Source organism: Elephas maximus, chromosome 25 (assembly GCF_024166365.1).
Source record: "Elephas maximus indicus isolate mEleMax1 chromosome 25, mEleMax1 primary haplotype, whole genome shotgun sequence".
Taxonomy (NCBI): domain Eukaryota; kingdom Metazoa; phylum Chordata; class Mammalia; order Proboscidea; family Elephantidae; genus Elephas; species Elephas maximus.
Window position 1 is genome coordinate 17,971,063 of NC_064843.1, and position 19,128 is coordinate 17,990,190.

Sequence of the window (19,128 nt, forward strand, 5' to 3'; positions counted from 1 at the left end):
AAGCCCCACATAACTTATCTCTCTGCTGACTCTCAGACCCCAGCTTCTGCCCTTCCCCCCTCTGTCCACCAGCCCCAGCCACACCGGCTTCCCAGCCAAGCACACTTCTATGTCTTTTTTCTCTATGCGGAGCGGGCTGGGTGTCTCTGTCACTTACTTAGGTGCACAAGTCACCTTCTCTGAGGGGCTTCTCCTGACGACACTCGCTGCATTCCCACTCCTCACTTCAGGGCTGTGTTCTGGAGAGCAGGGCTCTGCCTGTCTGGTCATGGCGGAATACCTAGTGTGCAGAACAGGCCACAGGCCCTGTCCAAGGGGGTGCCTTTACTAGATGGAACCAACAAGTGCCCAGAGCTCTCCAGGACCCCACGCTTTCCCGCCAGCTCTGCTTCATTCATGCCACTATTTGTAGAGTGAGTGAGCCCAAGGATAAGTTTAAAGACAAGCAACATGGCTTGTATGTGACCTGTGGGCAGCTCTTTTCTATCATCTGTGTGAAACAAAATCCTAAAGTATATTTTAAACACCTAGAGACTTGCACGCTACAGTGGAGGTCAGAAAAGATGAACTGGAGCACATAAGGTCTTCCTGTGTTGTGGCCGTACTGATTGATGCTACTGCTTGCTGTGTTCCGTGGGAAGAACTGGCCAGGAGAAAGTTCCATGTCTTGGGAGAATTAATATCCTAATAAACATGGCCACCATACTAATTATTTTTCATGGTCAATAAAAAGTAAGATAACACCATGGTTACTGTTAATATTTAAACCAGGAATTCTAAACCAGTGAGTTCCTGACTGTGGTACCGGAGCCCCCTGGGAATCCTTAGAAGGCCCCACTGTGCCTGTGAGACGCCACTAACCTAATGAGGGTAGTTCTGACTCTTTCCAGGGGAGGTATTGTACTTCCTGTTAAGATTTCGCCAAAGAAAGAGTTCTGTTCCTCAAGGAGATGTGAAGAACTGTTCTGGAGGCAGCCCAGAGCAACCTGGATAAGAAGAGACCTGCATATTCTGCAGCTCACATTTGCATGTCTTTGTCTTGTCTTTGAACGTGTTGGCACAATTTAGTGAACACTGCCTTTGTCCCCCTGTCTGATTCGACCTGGGCTGGGGCTCGGAGATGGGTAAGACACAGCCGCCTGTCCTGTCACAGAGCTCTCAGCCTCAGTGGGCCTAAAGGGACCTGATGGAGGAGCAGCATTTAAACAAAATTTTAGATGAGAGGAATTATGCTAACAGATTACGAATATATCCTTGTTTAAAAAAGTCAAATTGTGTGTGCAGAAAGCTAGGAAGGCAAATGCAAGAAGCCTTGCTGTATAGCCTCTGCCCCAAATCTTCTCTTCTTCCCGGAAGCGGCTTGTAACATTCAGTACTGGTCTTTCCAGTACACTTGCTTACAACTATTCAAATACAGATACGCATGTGGGTGGTGGCTTTACATAAATGGGGTCATACTGTATTTATTTATTATTCTGCTACTTCTTTTCCCCCTTCACTTAGTGTGCCTCTGGACTTTTTTCTTGTTGGCATGTGGAGGCCACTGTGTGAGCACGCACGCATACGGTGTTGCGTAGGTCATGTTATAGAGAGCACAGGCCCTGCCTGCGGGGGTGGCTGGGAGCCTCTACTCAACTCCGGACTGTTGTGGCCAAGCAGTATGGTTGGCCTGAGCTTGCCAGACCACCTGATTGTTTTCAAAAGAGAACCCAGAAATCCAGATTTTCCACGTGAAGTCTTTCTGATTTTAAGCGTGGTCGGTTAATAAAGACGTAAAGCATGCCCTCATTCTTCTTTGTGGCTGCTAATGTCTCCATTCTTTGTCCTTCAGTATTTGTGGGCGATCCTCTGTTTATCTAGTATTTTACAGCTTGTAGTCTTGATTATGGATCCTTGGTGGCACAGTGGTTAAGAGCTATGACAAGCTATGGCTGCTAACCGAAAGGTTGACAGTTTGAATCCAGCAGCCACTCCTTGGAAACCCTATGGGGCAGTTCTACTCTGTCCTGTAGGGTCACTAATCTTGATTATGAGGAGCCCTGGTGGCACAGTGGTTAACAACTCTGCTGCTAACTGGAAGGTTAGCAATTCAAACCCACCAGCTGCTGTTCGGGAGAAAGATGGGGCAGTCTTATTCCAGTAGGGCCTTAGAAACCCGATGGGGCAGCTATACTCAGTCCTGTAGAGTTGCTATGAGTCAGAATTGACTCAACGGCAGTAGGTTTGTTTTTTGATTTAATCTTGATTATAAAGGAAGATTTTTCTAGTAAAAGAATTCTGTCTTCCCTTTTCCTATAAATGACCCCTTCCTCCCTTTGAAAGGTCAAGTGAAGGTAGTGTAAAAAGAAACTTTTTAAAAAAAATTTTTATTGTGCTTTAAGTGAAAGTTTATGAATCGAGTCAGTGTCTCATACAAAAATTCATATACACCTTGCTATGTACTCCTAACTGCTCTCCCCCTAATGAGACAGCATATTCCTTCCCTCCATTCTCTATTTTGGTGTCCATTCAGGTAGCTTCTGACCCCCTCTGCCCTCTCATCTCCCCTCCAGGCCGGAGATGCCAACATGGTCTCATGTGTCTACTTGATCCAAGAAGCTTACTCTTCACCAGTATCATTTTCTACCCCATAGTCCGGTCCAATCCCTGTCTGAAGAGTTGGCTTTGGGAATGGTTCCTGTCATGGGCTAACAGAAGGTCTGGGGATCGTGACCTCCAGGGTCCTTCTATTCTCAGTCAGACCTTAAAGTCTGGTCTTTTTATGAGAATTTGGGGTCTGCATCCCATTGCTCTCTTGCTCCCTCAGGGGCTCTTTGTTGTGTTCCCTGTCAGGGCAGTCATCGGTTGTAGCCAGGTACCATCTAGTTCTTCTGGTCTCAGGCTGATGTAGTCTCTGGTTTATGTGGCCCTTTCTGTCTCTTGGGGTCATGATTATCTTATGTCTTTGGTGTTCTTCATTCTCCTTTGCCCCAGGTGGGTTGAGACCCATTGATGCATCGTAGATGGCCGCTTGCTAGTGTTTAAGACCCCAGAAGCCATTCTCCAAAGTGGGATGCAGAAAAAAAAGAAACTTCTTCATGTCAGAGCTGAGAAACCCCAGAATAGGCTACTGGCAGAAGCTGTAGTTTTTAAATAGGAAACTGCTTTTAGCACAAATGGCTTTCCTTCAGGGCCCAGGGCTCTCCAGCTGCAGTAGTCATAGGCACATCTGGGCATGCCCATCAGGATTAGCGGTGCTGGTTTTGAAGGGATTTTGTTAAAATGAAAAGAAGAAAGAGGAATTTAGGAGAGGAAGATAGAAGAAACAGCAAATAAATAGGTGCAAGGGAGAGTGCTAGAGTAAAGGAGAAGGTCAGCGAAACGAGGGAAGCCCTCAGTGAGACGGACTGACAACAGTAGCTGCAACAAGGGACTCAAATATCCCAGCGACCGTGAAGATGGAGCAGGACCGGGCAGCGTTTCATTCTGTTATACGTAAAGTCGCTATGAGTGGGAGCCGACTCGATAGCAACTGAGAAAATAACAAGGGCAAAGTGGGGTATGGTGGTCCCCTAGTTGTGCACATGTCCTGCCATTGGTATTGATGATGATGGTGACCACTGGCTGCCTCCTACCACATGGCAGGCATGGAGCCTAGCCCCCCACAGTGACTCACTTAGCTCTCACTGCTTCCCTACAGTGTGGGTGTTGGATCATGACCATTTCACAGGTCAGGAGACTGAGGCTAGAAGGGTTTACTGTCTCTCCAAACTCATGTGGCTGGTGTGTGGAGGAGCCGCATTTACTCTTGGCTGTGTTTGTACAAAGCCTCATCCTTGGCAGCAGGCGTTTGTACTCCAAGTACCCATACTCGTAATAGGAAGCCACCAAGCCCTCACATCAAAGGATCTGCTCCTTAGGTGGCAAAGTCATTAAGGAACATCAGCGTAAAATAAATTCCCTATCATTGTGCCTTGTGTGTGTGTGTGTAAGACATAATGTTTTTAGCCTGGCTTTTAACCTGCTGGGTGATCCAGCCCCTCCCTGCCATCTCCTGTCAGGAACCATCTGTGCTTCTCCGGTCCCTGGACCTGTGGTTTTCTGCCTCTGGACTTTGCACATTCATGTTGCCATTCACCTGGCACTCTCTGCCTCCTCCTGGGCCTCATCCTCTTCCTCCCCCTCCTGCACATCCCTTTCCTGCCCCCCAGCCCCCCTCCTGTTCTTTTTTCTTTGTTCCGGAAGTAACCACTTCTTCACTGTCTTATACCAATGAACATATTCTGCTTTTTTTTCTGGTGAATGTAATATGTATTACCCAATTTGTTCTATAGCACTTTTATTAATTTTTTTTTTACTCTGGTAACTATGTAGGTTAACAAAACATTTGCCATTTGAACATTCTGCGCCCGTATCATTTAGTGACATTGTAGTCATCCTGTTGTACAACCATCAGCATTATCCATTTCCAACTTTTCCATCACCCTGAACAGAAGCTCAGTGTCTCCTAGGCAGTTAGTCCCCTACCCACCTCTCTCCCGCCCCATATTGTGCTTTGAAATGTACTTTTGCGAAGACGTGTGAAGACGCGTGATTCCGTCCTCGTCCTCACTGTCTTAGCTGTCTGAGAGTGGCTGCTTGTTTGCTGTGTCATGTCTCTGCCCTTTCCAGGGCTTCTGGCAGAGCAGGTGCTCTGTAACCTCTTGTCGGAGGAGCTTGCTTTCTGTTGGCACGAACGAGTCTTGTAAACCAGAGTTTAGCAGAGGGGGTCTGCCTGTTTGGGGAATAATATCCTCCGCCCCCCAACAAGTTTGGAAAATGCTGTGTGAACGGCCAACAATGTCTTTACTACTGGGCATCTCATCATGTCTTGTGACACTGTGTGTTTTGACTCCTAAATGTCTTTAATAGTAGACTTTCCTCCAGCCCCATAATTTCAAGAGTCCCTTTGCCCTGTTTGGAAGGACAGTTGCTGTTGAAGAAATAGTGAGCCCCCTGAGGGGTTTTGTCATAAACTGGCTTTGTTTTAACTCTAAAACGTTACCTTTGTTGAACAGGATCTGCTTCAGATTCGGTCGTATGTGTATGCAGAGGAGCCAAATATCGACATTCACAACTTTGTGGGAACTTTTACCAGAGTGAGTATGCTCATCTTAATGTAGAATCCTGCCTCAGAGTGTGTGTCAGTGGCAGGGGCCACCGAGAGCTGTCGACAGTCCTTGGTAACTTTACGCCAGGTGGGGGTCAGATTCCTTCAAGAAGGCCCCACCCTGAAGGCTGGTGTATTGTTTCTCAGGGAGTTGGACACGCTGGGCATTTCTTCCAGCTTCGGATCAGCTGTCATTACCCAATAGCCCAGAGCCAGGTGTGGTTATAATCAGTGTAACTCTGGCGTCTGAAAACGGTTTCTTTCTGTCTCCTTCAGGCCCTCATCCTCTTATCTGTACAAGTCCTGTTGCTATTGTCATAATGTTTACTTATTTATTTTATTGTGCTAAAAAATATACATGATAAAACGTCTGCCAATTCGGCAGTTTTCACACGTACAATTCAGTGATGTTGATCGTGTTCGTTCGTTTTGGGAACCATCACCACGACCCTTTTCCACGTTATTCCACCACCGTGAATGGAAGCCCAGTGCTCCCTAGACAGTGACTCTCCTTTTTCCCTTCCCTCCCAGCCCTGGTAACCACTAGTGAACTTTGGTCTCTCTCTATTCGCCTATTTCATGTGAGTAACAATATATGTCCTTTAGTGACTGACTTGTTTCACTCAGCACAGTGTTTTCAGGGGTCATCTGTGTTGTAGAGCGTGTTACCATTACTGGAATTTTTAACCCCCCTCAGGATTTTCAGAATGGAAATTAAAGTTGAATTTAAATCTTTTTAGGACTATGGCACAATTAGTTTATAGAGCCCAAATGAAATTGTTGGTGTTTCTTTCTTTTTTTTTTTTTTAAATAATATTTGATTGCGTTTTCGGTGAAAGTTTACACAGCAAGTTAGGTTCCCATTTAACAGTTTTTTTTTTTTTTTTTACACGTATTGTTCAGAGACGTTGGTTACATTTTTCACAGTGTTTTAATATTCTTGTTAATTCCCTTCTGGATGTTTCACTTCCAGTAATCTGGTTTCCCTGTCCCCTTACCCTTGGGGACTTTAGAGTAATTGTTGACATTTTGTGGTGGTTCTTTTTCTATAAGCCGTAAGCCTGGCCAGCAAAGGGCCCTCCACGATTTCTTTGCTTCTGCACTTTAGTTCATGCCCCATAAAGCGTTTCTTCAGTGTTCAAGGGCTGCGCTCCTTAAATCCCGAACCAGCTTTTACAAGTATTTCTGTGGGAGATGAAAACTCCAAGGAAAATAGCACATGAGCCTCGTTCTTTCTCTCCTGGTAAAGCTGTAGGTTTCCAAACAGGACTCCCTAGTTTAATCAGGCGAAAAAAAAAAAAAAAACCAACAAACATTATGGCGAACCCATATGTTTCAGAGTAGAACAGTCCTCATGGGGATTTCGTGGCTGTGGCCTTTGGAAGCAGATCGGCAGGCCTTTCTTCCAAGGCACCTCTGGGTGGGCTCCAACCTTCAACCTTTTGGTTAGTAGCCCAGCACATAACCATTCGCACCACCCAGGGACTCCTTCGTCAGGGGAAGCCCTTCTCTTTCTGCCTCGAAAAGAACATGCTAGAAACAGCCCATGGCTTCTCTCACAACCTTGGCAGGTAAACGCTTGTCTGTTTGGTCTTTTTAGGAAGACAGCGACCCTTCTATCAGCGAGAGTTTGAGCATCGAGAACACGCTCTGGGCGGGCACCGTCATCGCGTCAGGTAAGGGCGCCCTTCTTGAGGGGTGTGTTAACAATTTTGAGAAGGAAAGAAAACCCTCTCGTAATTAGTATAATCATCTGTCAGTTGGGAAACTTAGTTGCTGGTCAAATGGTGTTTTCCATTTGTCCCGGCATCTCCTGGGAGTCAAACTGACAGCTAATTGCCCCTCGGACTCTTAGAGATGTCTGGAAGAGAAGCTGCTGTGGCCTTTGGACGTGGCTGTAGCGTCCACTTGGGGAATAGCCCTTAATTGCCACTCCAGATGGACATTCTAATCTGTACCAGAAATCGGGTCAGCCTGGATGCTCTGGCCAGAAATTGTGTCCATGGAGGCCACTGAGCAGGTACTGCTGGAAGAGGGGGGATCTGGTGAATGGGAAAGGGCAGTGGCCTGAATGTGAGCCTCGGTGTTTAAAACACCAAGATGAACTGGACATTGAAGGCTTTTGATTTTTTAGCTTTTTTTTTCTTCAATTTTATCGGGGTGAAAATATACGTAACAAAACATTTCTCATTTACAGTTTAGTAACGTTGATTACATTCTTCATGTTTTGCACCCATTCTCACTATCCTTTTCCAAATCATTCCACCACTATTAACATAACCTCAGTGTTCCCTTAGCAAAAAACCCCCATTCCCCCTCTTTCCCACCCTGGTAACCACTAATAACCTTTGATTTCTATATTTCTGCTTATTTGATGTAAGTGAGGTCATACAACGTTTGTCCTTTTGTGTCTGACTTAGCATGATGTTTTCAAGTTGCATTCAGGTTGTGGCATGTCTCAGGACTTACTTCTCTCTATGGCTGAGTAGTATTCCATTGTGTATAGACCCCCTTTTGTTTATCTGTGTTCATCTGTTGATGGACATTTTGCTTGTTGTGAAGAGTGCTGCAGTGAACATTGGTGTAAGGCTTTTTTGATTCTGAACACTGGTGTGAGGCGGAGCCACAGCCCCTGAGCAGACGGGATTCCAGCAGCCGAACGTGGTCTGCAGCAGCAGTGTTGATATCTGCTACCTGTCAGGCCCTGTGCTGAGCCCCTTAAGTGTGCTATCCACCTCGCTTAACCCTCCTAACAGTACCACAAGGGCCGTTACTCCTGTTATCCCCCTTCTGAAGATGAGGGAACCAGAGCTCAGAGAGGTTAAGTAACTTGCCCAAGATCACACAGAGGGTAAAAGACAAAGCTGGGACATAGACCGAGGTGATTTGCTCCATAAGCAGCACTCGTTGCACAACTATTATCTTTGTTGTGATATGTATAATATTACAGTATATTATATGGGAGCAGTAGTGGTTCAGTGCCCCATATGACTCACTATAATAGGATTCTCGCCTTCCGTGTGGGAGACCAGGTTTGATTCCTGGTTAACGCGCCTCTCGCGTAGCCACAGTGGTGGCTTGTATGTTGCTATGATGCTGAATAGTTTTCAGCAGAGCTTCCAGACTAAGATGGACTAGGAAGAAAGGACTGGTGACCTGCTTCTGAAAATCAGCCAGTGAAAACCCTGTGGGCCACGACAGTCCGATCCCATTGTGCCTGAGGTCACCATAAGTTAGGGGCCGACTCGATGGCAGCTAACAACAATATATATAATAAAATTATTAGCATATTATACAGTATTGTTATTATCATCATTCCACTATTTGTATCTTTACTCTTGGAAGAATCAATTTTTTTTTCTTCAAACATGATATCTCCTCCCTCCTTGATGTTTCTTTGCAGCTCTTTAGTGCAGCAGATACTAGAATATTGCGTGACAAGGGGAGGGAATAAACCAGCACAAATGACATCCATTCACCACCTCTCACCCTTCACAGACTCACCTCTTCATTTCAGCAGACAGAGATTAGGTTTGTGCCATATTTCTTGTCCACTGCCCTCCATTAAGCAGCTCTCGTGGCACAGTGGCTAGGTGCTCAGCTGTGAACGAAAGGGTCGTAGGAGAAAGATACGACAGGCTGCTTCCCTAAAGATTACAGCCTTGGGAACCTTATGGGGCAGTTCACCTCTGCCTTGTAGGATTGCAGTGAGTAGGAACTGACCAGATGGCAACAGGTTTGGTTTGGTTTGGCCCTCCTGTACCTGCATCACGTCTGCAGTGTTTCTCAGTTCTCTTAACGACTGAAGAGGTAGGAAACTGGTCCTGAAGATTCCTCCACGGCCATGGCCACGGCCGTACCCCAGCCCGTAGTGGCCCTTTCCTTTCTGCCTCTCCTGCTGCTTGTCACCCATATCTCTCTCAACCTAGTCACTCTTCCTCACCAGTTTTTCTCCACTTTCCAATAATTTGCTAACAAGTAATTAATTTTTAAAAAATCTTTGATAAACCAGTTGCCATCAAGTTGGTTCTAACTCATAGTGGCCCTGTGTATGTCAGTGTAGAAGCGTGCCCATAGAGTTTTCTTTTAAAATTTATTTATTTTTTTGTTGTTTTTGAGAATGTACACCAGTTCAACAATTTCCAAGTATACACTTCAGTGACATTGACGACATTCTTCAAATTGTGCAGTCATTCTCACCATTCTTTTCTGAGGTGTTCCTCCTACATTAACATAAACTCGCTGCCCCCTAACCAAACCAAAACCAAACCCGTTGCTGTCAAGCCAATTCCGACTCATAACAACCCTATAGGACAGAGCAGAGCTGCCCCATAGAGTTTCCAAGGAGTGGCTGGTGGATTTGAACTGTCAAATTAGCAGCTGAGTTCTTAACTACTTTGCCACCAGGGCTCCTCCTATCTAATCTTTGGAGTTGCTGTTGTCAATTTGATTCCATCCATAGGGTTTTCAGTGGCTGATTTTTTGGTAGTAGATCTCCAGGCCTTTCTTCTTCTTCTTTTTTAGTATTGTGTTTTTGGTGAAAGTTTACACAGGAAATTAGGTTCTTATTGAACAGTTTCAGTACCTATTGTTCAGTGGCATTGGTTACATTTTTACAATATATTATCATTCTCGTTATTTCCATTTTGGTTATTCTGTTTCCATTAATCTAGCTTCCCTGTCCCGCCTAGCCTTCTCCTCTTTGGTCTAGGGTAAATGTTAACCACTTGGTTTCATCTAGACTATTACTTTGAAGGTATTCACAGGTGATACTATTTATCTTATGGGCCAATCTGTCATTTGGCTGAAAGGTGACCTCTGGGAGTGGTTTGAGTTCCAAGTTTAAAGAGTACCTCAGGGCGAGAGTCTTGGGGGTTCATCTAGTCTGCCTTAGTTATCTAGTGCTGCTATAACAGAAATAACACAAGTGGATGGCTTTAACAAGCAGAAATTTATTCTCTCACAGTCTAGTAGGCCAGATGTCTAAATTCAGGGGAAGCCTTTCTCTCTGTCAGCTCTGGGGGAAGGTCCTTGTCATCAGTCTTCCCCTGGTCTAAGAGCTTCTAAGTGCAGGGTCTCAAGCACACACTCTGCTCCCTCTACTACTTCCTTGGTGGTATGAGGTCCCCATGTCTCTCTGCTCACTTCTTTCATATCTCAAAAGAGATTGATTTAAGACACAACCTAATCTTGTAGATTGAGTCCTGTCGCATTAACATAACTGCCTCTAATCCCACCTCATTAACATCATAGAGGTAGGATTTACAACACATAGGAAAATCACATCAAATGACAAAATGGTAGACAGTGACACAACACTGGGAATCATGGCCTAGCCAAGTTGACACACATTTTTGGGGGATGCAGTTCAATCCATAACATAGTGTCTGCCGGTCCAGTCAGTCTGTCCAGGCCTTTCTTCTGAGGTACCTCTTGGTGGACTCACCTCCATCCTTTCAGTTAACAGCCTAGCACATTAACCCTTCGCACCGCAGTAACTCCTTTACCATATGGACTTTCCAAAAGTTTATGTAGTCAGTATTTCCATAGAAACAGGGTTACTAGGTCAAAGGGTGTGTACTTTTTACATTTTAATTTACCTGGCACAGGGCCGTCTTCTAATTCACACTTATGATGATTTCATCAAGAGGCCCCAGCACCCTAGCCTGTACCCGCTGATTCTGACTTAAATTTTTGCCCACCTGTCTTAGTCATCTAGTGCAGCTCTAACAGAAACACCACAAGTGGATGGCTTTAACAAGAGAAATTTGTTTTTTCACTGTCTGGTAGGCTAGGCATCCAAATTCAGGGCGTTGGCTCCAGGGGAAGGTTTTTCTCTCTGTTGGCTGTGGAGGAAGGTCCTTGGCCTCAATCTTCCCCTGGTCGAGAAGCTTCTCAGGCACAGGGACCCTGGGTCCGAAGGACATGCTCTGGTCTCAGTGCTTCTTTCTTGGTGGTATGAGGTCGCCAACTCTCTGCTTGCTTCCCTTTCCTTTTTTCCCTTAAGAGGTAAAAGGTGGTGCAGGCCATGCCCAGGGAAACTCCCTTTACATTGGATCAGGGAGGTGACCTGAGTAAGGGTGGTGTTAGGACCCCACGCTAATCCTCTTTAACATAAAATTACAATCACAAAATGGAGGACAATCACCCAATACTGGGAATCATGGCTTAACCAAGTTGATACACACATTTTTGGGGGGACCTAATTCATGTTAAGACCCATTGATCTTTTTTTTTTCTTTATGGCTTCTGGCTTTTGTTACATGCTTAGAAAAATCTTCTGTGCTCAAGAATTAAAAAAATATACACCAGTGCCTTCTTGGAGTGTTTATATGGTTTTATGTAAAAATATTTGATCCACCTGGAGTTTCTCTTGGTTTCAGGAGTGGAGTTAGTGCAGATAACTAGCAAAGAGGTCTGATTTCAGTCCCACCTCAGGCCCCTAACGTTGGAGCCCTGTCTGTTTTTGTGGCTTGTGGGTAGAGACAGCTTGAAGAGATATGAACATGTACAGGGAAAAAAGCCCCACACTGAGGAGCAGAGAATAGCCTGCGTCAGACACCTGCCCCTTCATGTGGAGTAGAGAGGGATGCAGGAAGGTCAGTCAAGATGGAGGTTGAAGTTACTGCCTTGGGTTGTATCCGGCACAGACAGGGCTGAAATAACGCTCATAGTTGCGAGGTGCCTGTCTCCTTACTAAGCAGTAATGAGAGCCATGAGAACCGTGGTGCTTCAGTGGTAGAATTCTCTCCCTCCGTGTGGGAGACCCAAGTTCAATTCCTGGCCAGTGCGCTTCATGTGCAGCCACTCCCTGCCTGTCACTGGAGGCCTGAGTGTTGCTGTGATGCTGCACAGGTTTCTGCACCGCCTCCAGGCTAAGATGGGCTGGGAAGAAAGGCCTGCGATCGGCTTCTGAAAACCAGCCAGTGAAAATCCCATGGATCGCAATGATCTGACGCACAGCCAGTCGTGGGGATCGCACAGGACTGAGCAGTCTGGTTCCATTGTGCGTGAGGCCACCGTGAGTCAGGAGCCGACCCAGCAGCAGCCGACAACAACAACAATGTGAAGAGTAAATGCTTGATTTCTTGCAAACAGTTCAGACACATTTTTTTTAAAACTTTTTATAGAAGGTAGCACATATGCAGAAAAGTAATAAATTCTAAGCGTAGTGATAGATGGATTCCCCCCACAAAAAAAATTAACATAGTGAAGACGCCATGTCATCAACACCTAGATGAAGAAAGAGGGTGTTACCAGCTCCCCCAGAAGCTTGCCTCAGCCCCCACCTTTATCCAAGGGTAGCCACTGCTTTGATTTCTAATAGCCTAGATTCGTTTGCTTAGGCATTTGTTTCGAAAATGTTAGCATTTCAGTTATATATAAATCCTCACGTGTCTGTTTGGTTTCCATTCTGCTGACTTCCCTCTTTCCTTCCTTCCATGCGGCAAGCCTTTATTGAGCACCTATTATGTGCCAGGGAGCTTCTGGGTCACGCAAATGGTTAGCGTGCTTGCTGCTGACCCAAAGGTTGGCAGTTCGAGTTCACTCAGAGGTGCCTTAGAAGAAAGGCCTGGTGATCTATTTCTGAAAAAATCAGTCACTGAAAACCCTGCGGAACACAGTTCTATTCTGAGACACATGGAGTTGCCAGGAGTCAGAATGAAGTCAGCGGCAGCTGGTTTGGTTTCTGATATTATATGCCAAGCTGTATGGTAGGCCCTGCTGCCACAATGATGCTCCAGAAAATCCTAGTTTTCACTCTCATGGACTTCATAGTTTAGTACAAGTTAAATGTAGGTTGTGAAAGAGATACTAAGAAATGAGAGAGTTCTATGTACTTCCTTTGAGACCAGAAAAAGGGAAAACAATTTAGGTGAAGACACATAGAATTCTGAGGTGGAGGGAGGGATGTTGAAAGGGCTTGTCAGCCTTAATCTCAGAGATTAACAACAACAGTAAGTCTTATTTTTCAGGTGCTTTTTATTTGAACAAGGTGTTTTTGCTGTCCTTCTCTTGTTTTATTCTCGCATCATTAAATAGGGCATTTAATGGAATAAGGAGCTGAGTCTCAGGTTAAAGGACTTGCCCAGGTTCTCATAGCCTGGGTGAGATGTCTCCTGGGAGGGAGGGAGGGGACAGCAAATTGGGATATTGAAGGTGGGGGTTGAGGAACGCTCTGTGGAGTTGAGCACACGCATTTTTAGTTTGTCTGAATTCATCTGTTTGTGCTCAGTGGCGTGAGAGGAGACAGCAGTGGTTGCAGCGGTCCGATGATGTTTATGTTCCCCAGCGGGTGTGAGGAGCAGTGTATTGACTGTTTCCTTTGTTGCTTGCAGTTCCCCTTGCTTCTTACGAGCGGACATCTCAACACACTCTGATTAAACACAAGCCATTTCCTTCTGACGCCCAACTAAAGAAACAGCCCTCTAGAGTAATCGTAATTACGTGAGATTTCTCTCCTGTGTTCCCTTCAGAACCTCACTGCTGCCTTGTAGTTATTCCATTGTTAGAAGCACTCAGTTGGACGTCAAAAAAAAAAAAAAAAAAACCTTGCCAAGCAGTGCTGAGGGTCCGCTGAGTTCGCTGGCATCAATTTGTAGAGGGTGCAGTTGCCATGGTAACATAGCCAAGGAGTCAGAGGCGTGATGGATGGACTATGGGAAGGGATTGGGGAGCCCCGGGGGCTTGGCATAGTTGGTGGCCTGGATGTTACAGAGCCCAGGTGTTGTAGCCCCTAACTCTCAGTGGTGAGGATCAGTTGTTTTTTCCCCAGTCTGTAGCAGATTGACTTGTGCTCTGCCTGAGCGTGACAGACAGCTCTGTGTGTACCTTTCCACGTGAGTTTGATAACACCCAACTTGTTCAGTGGGTCAAGCCTGCTCATCACACACTTGAATGTTGCAGCAATGTCAGATTGCTCTAAAAGCTTCCAAATGGCCATTCTCAGGGGTCAGCATGAATCTTGTTGCAGACTGAGAATAAGGGGTCACAGAGTGTCACTGACCCCAGGACCAGGCGCTGTGGAGTTAGAAAGAGCTTCATAGAGTGCTCGACTGAAACAGCCTGGATCACTGGAGCAGCAGGAGAAACCAGTCAGGGCTGGTGGGAGAGTTGAGAGGCTTCTATGGTCTGCAGGCTGCAGAGTGAGAGCAGAGAGAGGGTTGAGAGCAAGAAGGGACCAAAGGGGTGACAGATAGGAAGCGGGAGTCGGGTCTTATGGTGTAGGCAGGAGTTGCGTATGGGGCCGGGGGCTTGAAGGAGTGGATTGGGCTGGGGCTGAGTGAGAGCTGAGCTCCAGCTCCTGTGCCTGGGTACAGGGGTAGCCATTGCTTCATACCAGCTGATTATACTCAGGAGATGTGGGCCCAGTGTTACCAGATCTTCCAATTTTTTAGGAGAAGCTAGAAATCTCAATGTTTTACATGATACTCCTGAATTTAAGAGTTGACAATTAATTTGACACCTTTAAAGCCCTGGGTACACCAGACCAACTCATATCCATGAGCTGCCAATCAGTGCTTTCTCTCTGGGTGGTCATGACATTTAGGGCGAGGCCATGGTTCAGATGCTGGGCATCTTGCCGAGATGGTTTTGGCCTTGAGTCCAGAGAGTTATTGAGTAGGAAAGGGTATTTTCAGTAGTGTTTGTCAGCATCAAGGTTTTTCTAGGGCTGTGGGGGAACACTCCACTTTGGGGTGCCCTCAGCTGTTAGGAATGCTCTCTAGCCCTGGACATCCGGTCCGAGACTCAGCCATGTTGGAGCAGGTGTGAATGGGTAGTCGGGGCAGCCCTGCTCTCAGCCCAGGCTCCAGCTCCACTGTCCAACCATCTGCTGTGACGAAAGGGCCTGCAGGGACTGGCTGCCTGCGTTCACAGGAGCCTGCCATCTGCTGAGAGGCGGTGAGCCTCCCCGGCCTGCCATCTGCTGAGAACCTTCCTCGGCATTGTGCAGAGAATGTATGGTAAACCTGGGCGGACTTCAGCGCCTTCCCCAAGGCTGTCTGTGCGAAGACACAGTGACATTGCTCTGATGGGGGTTGGGCTCTTTTATTGCAGCCGTGTTTTAAGCTCTGGATTTTTAGTGGTTTTTGAATAGCTGTGTATCCCCCCGATAATGGTACTCCCAAGACTGAGGGGAGAGAGAAGAAGGGAAGGTGTTTTCTTTTTCCAGCAGAGACCAAATTGTATCCTGGAATCTTTCCTGAGAGCTTGGCAGGGCTGGCCGCTTCTTGTGTTTCAAGTTCCAGCTCGTATGTCATCATCTGAGATGGCACCTCTGACCTCCCAGTGCAAACTGGTCGCCTCCCTCCCTCTGGTCTACCACTGGCTCACCACTGTCTGTGATGACCGTGTTTCTTGGTTTCCTTGTTTTCCCCACTGTGGTGTGAGTGTTTTCTTGGCACACACTGGAAAAGAGGATGCATAGGTAGGCTTTTGATAGGTATTGCCCATTTTCCCACCAAAAAAAGGTTGGGGCCAGTGTATACTCCGGCCAGCAGTGTTTATGACAAGATCCATTTCTCCACCTCTTAGCCAACATTGGGTCTCATCAACCCTTTGCATTTTTGCCTATCTGACAGGGATAAAAATGTCTTGTTTTGCATTTCTTTATTTGCTAAATTGAACATCTTTTCTAATGTTAACGGGATATTTTTAATTTTTTTAGATTTATTTTTGGTGAAAATATACACAACAAAGCCCACTCCCATTCTAGAGTTTCTAGACATATTGGCCAGTGACATTGGTTACATTCTTCACGATGTGTCAGCATTCTCGTTATTTCTGTTCTAGTTGTTTCTCTTCCATTTACTTAATCTCCCTGCCCCGCAACCTTCTCCTCTATGCTTTAGAATTGCTGTTAACCCTTTGGTTTTATATATATATGTATGTATATATATGTATATGTTTAAGAGACAGTACTCAAGAGTGACAGTCTTTACTCTTTGGGTTAAACTGTTACTTAGTTTAAAGGTGACTTCAGAGGATAGTTTCAATTCAAGATTTGAGGCACAACTCAGAGTCTCAGTCTCAGGAACCCTTCACTTCAGCCCTAATAGGTCCAGTAAGTTTGGATTCTTTAAGAATTTGAAATTCTGTTTCGCATTTTTCTCCCTTTATATCAGGTTTCATCTCTTGTGTTCCTAATCAGAAAGTTCAGTAGTGGTAGCCGGGCACCATCTAGTTCTTCTGGTCTCAAGGCGGAAGAGGCAGAGGTTCATGTAGACAGTCCTGTAGTCCAGTTCCTTGACTGATTCTTGGATTTCCTTCTTTCTCCTTTGTTCCAGATGAATGAAGACTAATAGTTGTATCTTATCATTTGTGTTCCTTCTATTAATTGTTTACTTTTAGAGGGATTGATGTTTTTCAATATTGTACCCTGAGTGGGTAGAGGGAAGTTCTTAGGAAAGGAATATTGTTATCTGGACAGACATCCCCTGAATGGGCAGACACAGAGTCTGAAAGGAATTGGACTCGATGGGAAGAATATGCTCTAAAAAGAAGGGTGCTTTCATAAGTTCCCATAATGGTTTATGAGTATGGGAATGTTCTGGGTACCTCTGAAAGTCTCTAAGGCCAGTGGCATGGCGGACTAAAGACCTCTGCCCCAATCTGCTTTTAGAGGCCATTGGACCCCATAGAGAGTGCCTGGGTGGTGCTGAATTAAGTATTCAACTACTAACCAAAACTACTAACCAGGGGTGCTTTAGAAGAAAAGCCTGGCCATCTCCTTCTGAAACATCACAACCATTGAAAACCCCATGGAGTGTAATTCTACTCTGAAACACTTGGGCTTATCACGAATTGGAACCGACTCAATGGCAACTGGCTTGGGACCCCATCGATGAGTGCTATCCTATAGAACTTTTTATGGGGATGGAAATGCTCTGAGCTTTACTCTCCCATATGACAGCCACTAGCCCCATGTGGCTACTGAACGCATGAAATGTGGCTAGTGAGAATGAGCAATGATATTTTATTTCATTTTAAGTGAATTTAAATTTAAATACCCATGTGTGGCTAGTGGCTACCATATTGGTCAGCGTAGCCATAGATCATTGGTTGACTCCAGTGTAGAATTTCTGATATCCTCATGGTGTGGCTGTTGGATTTATAGAACATTCTCTTAGGCAGGTCAGGCTGTTCTGTTTGTAAGACCATCCATCTGTATTCAGACATCTCCGAGTTTTGTTTTTCTCATTTTAGGTACTGTTGTGGGTGTTGTTCTTTATACTGGCAGAGAACTCCGGAGTGTCATGAATACCTCAAATCCCCGAAGTAAGGTATGTAAGAGTTTCAAAGACTGCATTTCCTTGTTGGAAGCGTCCACTAGATGGACTTGGCTGATTGGTGTCAGTAAGGTGAGGCACTAGATTTAAAAACGATGACACCTAACAGTGTTATTTCTTCTATACAGGTATCTTTTCATAAATATGTATATGGATGCATATAATGCATATATGAATTCAGAACATTTTTAAAGCTTTTAAGTTAAAAACCACTTCTGAGCATCCCTGGGGGCCAGGTGTTGTCTGCACCTTTTACCTGCATCTCATTTAATCCTCACAACAGCCTAGGAACAAAGGTGCTTCTGTGGTCCTCATTGTATAGACAAGAAAATGGCTTGAGAACCTGATGCTCTGCCTGGGCTACAGGGCAAGAAGGGGCAGGCCTGGGGTCCGCACCCAAGCTGAGCAACAGGCCGTAGCGCTTACTGAGATGTCAGACCTGTGGTCCTGTCATTGCTTGTTCCACACCAGGACTCTCCTTCCCAGGCCCACTCCCCTTCCAGTTTGAGGAATCAGAATGTTGCAAATGATATCCTTTGCCAATAGCACCCACTGATGCCTTATTGCCCAAATTCAGTTGTTTTTGCCTGTCCATTACAACCATCATTACAACTACAGTATCATTTATTTAATGTTCGAGCCTCTTCCTGGGTCACAAGTCTTGAAGTTATGAGTGTGATATGCTAGTTACATTTTTCCTGACTCCATGTTAAAATAAATATATGATTATTAAAGTAATAATGTTATTAACAGAGCACCTAAAAATCAGGTTCCACCAGTGGTGTGTGCCCCAAACTCTCAGGCAGAACTGAATTAGTGTGTTGGACAGTACTAAGAAGGAAAAGTGCTCGGCTGCGAACCAAAAGGTTGGCGGTTCAAACCCACCAGCCACTCTGTGGGAGAAAGATACGGCACTCTGCTCCCATAAAGATTGCAGCCTCGAAAATCCTATAGGACAGTTTTATTCTGTCACACAGGGTTGCTGTGAGTCAAAAACTGACTCAGTGGTACCTGACAACGATGGTGCTAAGAGTGTGGGTCCTGAATCACTTTATAGGGTCACGGCATAGGGTTGCAGGGGTTATGCAATGCAGAACAGCACTGGATGCGGCAGTAACCTGCTTATATGTTTCCAAGTCTGAATCTTCTCATAAAAAAATTCCAAATCCAAGTTCTTCGAGGTCCCTTGGGGGGTCTGTTATGAATTGTGGTCCATGGAGCCCAGTGTTCCCAATCCTAAGATGTGAGGATCTGTCTCCCCTGGGGTTGAGGGATTCATGGGTTAAGGTCCACTTCTTCAGGTGGGCTGTGGGTCGCACCAAGTAACCCAAGCACCCCTTCGTACGTGGCCCACAGATTGGCCTGTTTGACCTGGAGGTGAACTGCCTCACCAAGATCCTCTTTGGCGCTTTGGTGGTGGTGTCACTGGTCATGGTTGCCCTGCAGCACTTTGCCGGCCGTTGGTACCTACAGATCATCCGCTTCCTTCTGTTGTTTTCCAACATCATTCCCATCAGGTAAGCAGGAGATGTGCTTGTGTTTGGGTGCCATGACTTTTTAGGGGTGTGGGTCTCTTGAACGTTTTCTTCTGTTCGCTCATTCAAAGGTCGTTGTTATGGCTGTTAGAAGGAGCTGGTCTCCCTGCAAAGTGATGACCAAGAATGATCAGGGTCAGGAGTGCACCATGCTCTCTGGTAGGATTAGACAGGC

The 19,128-nt window shown here is 45.7% G+C and overlaps 1 protein-coding gene across 4 annotated transcripts in view; it reads left to right on the forward strand.

Annotated features, from left to right (window-relative positions):
- The window catches only part of ATP9A (ATPase phospholipid transporting 9A (putative)), a 148,650-nt gene that overhangs the window by 60,207 nt on the left and 69,315 nt on the right, over window positions 1–19,128 (forward strand). For all 4 annotated transcript variants that reach the window (XM_049868746.1, XM_049868748.1, XM_049868749.1 and 1 more), the window contains exons 8-11: window positions 5,037–5,117; window positions 6,729–6,804; window positions 17,336–17,412; window positions 18,775–18,935. In XM_049868746.1, coding sequence (XP_049724703.1) covers window positions 5,037–5,117; window positions 6,729–6,804; window positions 17,336–17,412; window positions 18,775–18,935 — 395 coding nt within the window. The remainder of the gene's footprint in view (window positions 1–5,036; window positions 5,118–6,728; window positions 6,805–17,335; window positions 17,413–18,774; window positions 18,936–19,128) is intronic.